Source organism: Euprymna scolopes, chromosome 17 (genome assembly GCF_053919585.1).
Source record: "Euprymna scolopes isolate OS-2025 chromosome 17, ASM5391958v1, whole genome shotgun sequence".
Classification (NCBI taxonomy): Eukaryota; Metazoa; Mollusca; class Cephalopoda; order Sepiida; family Sepiolidae; genus Euprymna; species Euprymna scolopes.
This window is the reverse complement of record NC_136498.1, coordinates 109,929,586-109,937,821: the sequence shown is the minus strand read 5'-3', so window position 1 is coordinate 109,937,821 and position 8,236 is coordinate 109,929,586. Positions and strand designations below refer to the sequence as shown.

Here is an 8,236-nt window from a genome sequence, read left to right as displayed (position 1 = left end):
AATAAAATTATGGGGTGTTCATTTGCGCCTGACCTCCATAGAATGGATATATGTCAGAAAGTTTACCAAGGTTTTTTGATATAGATCCACAGAATATTGTGATAAGTGTTTCAGTGTGAACAGGTATGGTATAATAAATTATGGGGTTTATCTATTTTATTTTTACTTTCATCATATTTTGCTTTGGTTTTGATACCCCCAAATTCGAAGCTATCTCTTTACAACCCTTCCTTTTCATAACCTATCATACTTTCATAAATCAGAGTCCATTTTCTGTAGGCTGTTTTTGAACCCAGTCAACGACTGGTACTTTTGCTAGAATATATATATATATATATATATATATATATATATATATATATATATATATATATATATATTAAAAGTGAAGCCCTAAAGAAAACAACACTACAGCTTTATTTTAAAACTTTTATTGAAAAAATCAATTCATTTAACTTGATTATGTAGTAGAGCTGACATCTATTCAATTAAATAGACTTAAAAAATGTACATTATTTAGTCTCAATCGCCATCTCAATACGGATCTGGAACTGGGAACATGCCTTTTCTACAAGTGATAGAGGGAGGTCAACAGATGGCGGCGATCAGGCCGGCTTTGGTGTTGTGGGAAGTCATGTTAATGTTCTTGATGTATGATTAAACAAAGTAGTCCAGCGGGTTCAGGTCGAGGGAGGAGGGGGGCCAGTGAGTGAAGGGTACAAAGTCATAGCACTGTTTCTGAAGCCAAGCCTGGGTTTCTTTGAACTTGTAGGCCGGCACTGAGTCCTGCTGCCACACCAAGGTCTGCCAGTAGCCATCTGATTGCACCGGGGAATCATCATACTTTTCAGCACTTCCAGGTATACTTTGGTGTTGATTTCCAAGCTGACTTTGAAGATGTGAGGTGGCATGATGTGGCCCTCACTTGAAACCACATCAAAGACCATAACTGTGGTGGGAAACTTTGTTGGGCATGTCTCTGTTTATCATGAAAATCCAGTGATGCATTTCGAGGGTGTTGGCAATGGTCCTGTTGTCATAACTTGGATTGGTAGAGAGCATGAGTTGTCCAGAGGCGCATCTCCGATCTTATTCGTTGAAAATTGTGTCACTTTCAGACATGATAGAAGGCTCCTATTGCTCTTGGGATTTGTACACAACTGGTCAACTAGTAGATGGTCTGGAACGAAAAAAAGAAAACTGGTTTTCATCAAACGGAAATGGAATCATGTCGTCTTTTCTAGGACGACAATTTTATCATTCCATCATGTATATATATTTTTTTTAATCTTTCTTACTAACAAATTAACAGTTTGAGATAAAAAAATTTTTAGACAAAATGTCTGTATAATATTTCAAATGTGGGGTTTCAACTGAATAGTGCTGACTGCATCTGCTGACTATCAATATGCTATGGTCATAATCTAATATATAAAAGGCGATATATCTGTCTGTCTGTCTCCTTATTTTCAAATTCTATCTCCTTCAAAACTAAAAGTCACGGAGCGGCACTAGGGTCTCAAATGATTGGATTATGGGTCTTTAGCCAATCAAAATAGTTTTTAAGGGGCCGAAAATGAGTCAAAATTTGAAAAAATCGTTATACATTTTGTACATTCATATTAGTTTATTTTTAATCAGTTCATATTTCATATGCATGGCACATTGGTACAGTGGTAACATCACCAGCTTTGGATGTTACAGTTTCGGTTTCAATTCTAGCTGATGGCACCTAAATACTTTCTTTTTTTTTTATTTTTGAAATCGCAACTCTATAATATTCGAAATCTGGACAAATTAAAATATCATATTTAAGCATATTTTATACCCTCTGCTAATATCTCATACCCGTCTAAATGGTTTCTTTTTTGTCTCTCCTTGCAGGGTGCCAAGAAGCTGTGTCCTCAATGTAACATGATTACTTCGCCATCAGATTTACGTCGGATATTTTTGTAAAACCAAAAGAAATTCAATCCGTTAATTTTGTTGGCTGTTTTGTCTTCTTTTCATTCCCTTGCTATGCATATTGTCGTCGGGCCACACTCCTCCCAGAGGGAGTGCTGTACACCTTGTTGGCAGGTGTATGCACTTCTTTGCCCCTGCCCTTCTTCAAGAAGGCAAGGGTTCCTTCACATGGATTTCTGGTAAAAAATCTATTATCACGGACCAAGGGCAATAACTTGATTTCGAAATGCCTGCACTGTTTCATTTTTTTCTTTCACAGATGATGTGATTTGACAAATTTTAGCATTTTTAATAATACTTTTCTCAAATGAAGATTAAAAATTTTTTTTTTTTTTTTCCTTTTCATATTGTCACCATATACTTAGGGTTAGTGTTGGGGTTAATGACAGGCGTGTTTTTTTTTTTTTTTTTTTTTTTTTTTTCTTTTTTAGAAAAAATATATAATTAAACCCCAATACTAACCGAAAGTGCCAATACGAAAAAATATAATAATAAAAAATAACAGCCTCTGCAGGCTTTGCTTGGTCCATTAAAATAGATTTTTACCATATTTCTCATCTTCTGTAAAAAAAATTTTCCCTTTCGGCTTTTTGGTGGGTGTCAGATGATGGAAAAGTTTTTTTTTTTTTTTTTTTTTTTGAACAAAAAGATATTTCCAATAAAGATAGAAAAAAAAAATTTATTTTGGCTGTGCATTCGATTGACTTGAATAGCTATTTATTGTTGGGGGAATCAGTCAGTCACTAGAAATGTGAAGCCGGAGGGAGGGGATATGATATGCTTTCTCTCCCTGAAATCTGTTTTACTTTATCCTCGTTCATACTTTACGTCTTTCGCATTTCTTCGTTTCCGAAATTTTGAGATGAGGATTGGTTATTCATATTATTTGGATTCATCGACTACTGTTCTCATCTTGAGTGTGATTTTCACAACGTTTCGGTCCATGTAACCACCGACCTTCTTCAGGTGTATCTTGTTGAACTCGGGAATGTTTCTCAACTTCAACAGAAACATTCCCGAGTGCGACAAGATATACCTGAAGAAGGTCGGAGGTTACATGGACCGAAACGTGAAAACGACACTCAAGATGGGAACAGTAGTCTGAAGAATCCAAATAATATGAATTTCACATTTCTGTTTTGAACTGACTGATACATTGATTAAGGATCATACTCAAAACACGATGCTAGCTAAAGGGGTCATCTACAAAAAGCAGTCGTGTGTGTGTCTCTCTCTTTCTCTCTCTCATAGATACTAACTTTTTTTTTTTTTTTTTTTTTTTTTTACTGAAAAACGTTTTGAGGATATCGATAAATGGTGTTTCTTCATTATGAGAGCGAAAATCGAAATATTGAATTTTAAGTAAAACCAATGGTATCAACTGAATTGTCATGTCGCAGTAATGAAAATATCCAAAAAATTGCAGCAAACGATAAGGTATAAAATTAATTATTAAAAAAAAAACAACAGTTTTTGAAGAAATTTGCAGGTTTTGCTTACATAATAAACTGAATGACGCGCATAATACAGGGGAGGTAATTATTTTCTGAAAACTTACAAAATTTTTACCAATTCGGGAGAAATAAGTTATTTCCCTTGTGTTACGTCACACATTACATGCATACATGGGAAATCGTTTTTTGTTTGTTTTTCGTTAAATCATGTAAATACGTGTTTATGCAATATTCCAGTAATATTTAACTACTTGCGACATGACAATTAGGTAGATAAATTGCTTTTAGTTGAAATGGACATAAAAGTAAGTAGTCTTCATTGTTTTTTTTTGTTTGTTTTTTTTTTAATCAAAACTCAATTTCTCAAGTGTCGTATTATAACGAAGAACCAAAATATGTATTTTCATTTATTTATCGTTAAACATTTCTTTTTATCTGCACATATGTTATTATAAGTATTTTCAAATATTGTTGACTTTATTTCCTTGAAAAATCTCTGAAAATGAAACCTTTGTCAATAGGTCTCCACTCACGAAGTGGCCTGTACAGTAATATGAACAGAGTTATTTCCCTTGATGCTTTGTTCAATTAAAGAAGACCATGGTTCGCGTGCAGTTTGATCTTACGAACTCTTCCAAGTTATTTGTTATCATTCAACTCTGCTGAGATTTAAAATTGAATTCATGCAGTGTTTTGATTTCTTTTGCACTTCCTATCTTAAAGTATCCAAAGAAAAAACACATATTAATAAAAAATAAAAAATGAAAAAAAAACTTAGAGTTTTCATGAATAATACTGCCCAGGAAAAAAAACAAAAAACAAAAAACAAACATTTAGTACTTAAAGATAGCCGACGGACCATTTTTTAAATATGTCGTTTTAAGCAAAAACAACATATTCCAGGGAAGATCCTAACTTATCCTATATGTGCTTCCGGGTTGCTTTAGCTCACACTACTGCATTTATATTTACTCTCTATCGCCCCCACAACAGCGGAGTTACTATCTTTCAAAGCATATCTGAGAAAATTGACCAAGTCCTATCTGCTTATCCTTCAGCTAACATACACGTATGTGGAGACTTCAATGTTCACAACGTCGAATGGTTGACCCATTCAAACAAGACCGATGATGAGGGGAGGTTCTGTCATTATTTCTCCATTGCCTATGACCTCACTCAGATTGTTCAGGAACCCACCCGTGTGCCCGACAATGAAGGCCAGTATGCGAGCTTACTAGACCTTTTTCTCACAACTTGCCCTGAACTATGTTCAGTTTCTGTTCTGTCACCTCTTGGATCTTCCGACCACTCTGTTGTATCAATTAAGATAAAAATGAAATGTAATATGTCTCCAGACGTACCTCTCCATCGTACAGTATATCGATACACTAAGGCTGACTGGGATAGCTTCTGTACATTTATATCTGATCTACCTCTGCATTCCATGTTTAAAAAGGATGTGTCCTCTATAGTATTAGACCTGACGGAATGGTTAATTGTAGGTATTGACTGTTTCATACCCTCGAAAAAGTTTCAGCAAAAACCTAACAGCCAGCGATGGTTCTCTCCAGAATGTGCTGCTGCCATTGCGCACAGAAATCACTTTTTCCACTGCTTCCAACATAATAGATGTATGGAAACTAAAGCCGCTTTCAGGACTGCCAGCAACCATTGTAAGAAAGTAATAAGAACGCTAGAGAGTTGTATGCTCAATCTGTTCAAAGTAGCTGAGCAGCGGCTTGGTTCCTACCAGTTTTGGCAAATAGCAAACAGAATCCTGAACAGAAGCGTGTACTCCATCCCAACTATTATCAATGGTCCTGAGGTTATCTCGTCAGCATCAGACAAAGCCAAACTCTTTGTCAAGTACTTTGCAGCTAATTCTACCCTTTGCGACCAAGGCCGCCAACCCCCAATATTTCCTCCTGTATCAGAAAACACGCTATGTGATATACGCATATCTGTACGTGATGTTGCCAAGCTAATCAAAAACCTTGATTCCAGTAAAGCAACTGGCCCTGACGGTATTCCAATTATAGTACTCAAAAAACTTCAACCAGAACTAGCGCCCATACTTATAAAACTGTTTAAACGTTGTCTTAAGGAGAATAGTTTCCCATCTCCCTGGAAAATCTCATCAGTATGCCCTGTATTTAAGAATTCAGGTGATTGCTCATCCCCCCCCCCTCAGTACAGGCCAATAAGTCTCCTGTGCGTCATGAATAAGTTGTTGGAATCTGTGTTAAATACAGAAGTAATCAATCATCTCAACAAAAATAACCTTCTTAGTGACACTCAATATGGTTTCCGTTCTGCTAGATCTACAGCAGATGTGCTTACAGTTATATCTCATAGGATTAGTGAATCTCTCGACGGAGGCCACCTTTCTAGGGCAATGGCTCTTGACATATCTAAGGCCTTTGATAGGGTATGGCATAAAGGTTTACTTCATAAGATCTCTTGCTATGGTATAGCTGGAAATGTCTTCTCAATTATTAAATCATTTCTTTCTGATAGGTTCTTAAGAGTAGTAGTTGAGGGGCAAAAATCAGAAGCTCACAGTATTAGTGGCGGTGTCCCTCAGGGGTCCATCCTGGTCTCAACTCTTTTCCTGATCTACATTAATGATCTTCCAAATCACATCCTTACATCATTTGTAGACATTTTTGCTGACGACACTACCATTTATGGTAGCACATCTAAGACAGTAAACGACCAAGTTCTCTCCAATTCTCTCTCCTCTGATCTTGAGCACGTAGTACAATGGGGAAAGGAGTGGCTGGTTACTTTTAATGCATCTAAAACCAAGCTTCTCTCTTTACATCATCAACATTCTGATCCACATCTGGCATCAATTGAAATGAATAGCTCTCGTCTTCAGGAGGCCTCAAGTTTTGACAAGCTTCTGGGCTTGACCATTACTCCTGATCTTAAATGGAACACGTACATCAAATCTGTTGCCAAGGCCGCTGGAAAAATGGTGGGATCTTTTTATCGATCCGGTAAATATCTCACTGCTGATGCTATTCTTTATCTATATAAGAGCCAGATACGTCCAAGGATGGAATACTGTTGCCACATCTGGGCAGGAGCTGCTAGAAAGGACTTGTCCTGCCTTGATAGAGTTCAAAATAGACTTCGTAGCCTCGTAGGAGATGTCCTTTTCTCTTCCCTGCAACCTCTATCTCACAGAAGAGATGTTGCGAGTTTGTCTCTGCTGTATCATTATTTTTATGAAAGGTGTTCAACTGAGCTTCAATCTATGGTCCCCTCTCGCCAAACTTTTACAAGAAACACTCGTCTAGCTGTACACACTATCAATAATTCCCTCCACTCTTTATCTGTGCCTAAACCTAAACATAGATTCCATGAACAAAGCTTCTTTCTTAGAACTGCACGCCTGTGGAATTTTCTTCCATTTTCCTGCTTTCCGGCTGACTACAATATGGTTGTGTTCAAGTCTAATGTAAATAAGTTCTTGATGAGCCGTTCTATATAAGTTATCAAATTTACCAAATTTTCATTACTAATGATTACTATATTGTCCAATGTCTACTGTACACTCTTTAACCCTTATCCTTGAGTGGCCTCTTGGCCTTGATAAGTGGTGATACCTATGTAAAAAAAAAAATTTAATTGTCATGTCGAAAATAGTAATATATCCCAAAATTACAAAAATTCATTGGGTAGAAAATCATTTATAGTTAAAAGTAATTTTTATGGAAAATCAGGGGAAATTGCATTTTCCCTAAACCTAAACACCTTGAAGGTTGCGAATACAGGGAACATATTTATCTCCCTTTTCAACAGTTAAAGAGCAGACTTTTTATTTAAGATCATAATGATGGATTTTTCTTTATTAAAAACACAATAGTAGTTGTTCTACTCGTTGAATTTTTGTAATTTTTTGGATATATTACTATTTTCGACATGACAAGTAAGTACTGTTATTTTTGCTTAAAACGACATATTTACAAAAAAAATCGATCTGTTAACTGAATCTTAACAAACACCAAACATTCTTTACAAAATAGCAAATATATACAAAAAAAAAAAAAAAGGAAAAAGAAAAGAACTTAAAATTTACATTTAAAAATGGACAATATTAGATTTTAAAATCAACAACTTATACTATAAGATTATAGGGAAAAATTCTCAGGAAATGAAATGAGAAAAAGATGATGTCAACCAGAAATGTTGGACCTTCGTTTGAAAATAACCGCTGAAGGATTTCTAGCAAAAAAATCCCCAAATTTTGAAAATGCTTATGACACTCTTTTAATTATTTACATCAAGTTTCACTTTTTGGGTTTGTATTACTGTACACATAGATTCGAAAAAGTTGTCAAAAAACAAATATATAACAAATAAATGTTATCAAAGGCAAGATAAGTTATTTTTCTACCAAACAGGATACATTTTTTGTGTTTTTATTCAATGTAACATGTTTATTCAGCTCGAAAAGCCTGCAGTGTTTACCGATGTATTGGAAAATTCAAAATGGCGCCCGACACTCTCTTTAACATGGTAAGTATGGGAAAAGGTGTTGTAAATAATAAACTAGACAAAATACTATTAAAAAAACACCGAATATATGTCAACTTATGTCACGGTAACATATATTGTGTGAATTTCTAACAGTATTTTGTCTAGTTTATTATTTATAACATCTTTTCCTGAACTTACCGTGTTAAAGAGAGAGTCGGGCGCCATCTTGAATTTTCCAATACATCGGTAAACACTGTATGCCTCTCGAGCTGAATAAACATGTTACATTGAATAAAAACACGAAAAATATATCCAGTTAGGTAGAAAAA

At 35.3% G+C, this 8,236-nt stretch overlaps 1 protein-coding gene across 2 annotated transcripts in view; it reads left to right on the top strand.

The window, feature by feature from the left end:
- LOC145296875 (E3 ubiquitin-protein ligase RNF220-like) overlaps window positions 1-2,375 on the top strand; it is a 349,495-nt gene extending 347,120 nt beyond the window's left edge. For both annotated transcript variants that reach the window (XM_080143010.1, XM_080143009.1), the window contains one exon: window positions 1,885-2,375. In XM_080143010.1, the coding sequence (XP_079999136.1) occupies window positions 1,885-1,956 (72 nt within the window). In that variant the 3' untranslated portion in view covers window positions 1,957-2,375. The remainder of the gene's footprint in view (window positions 1-1,884) is intronic.
- The last annotated feature ends 5,861 nt before the right edge of the window (window positions 2,376-8,236 follow it).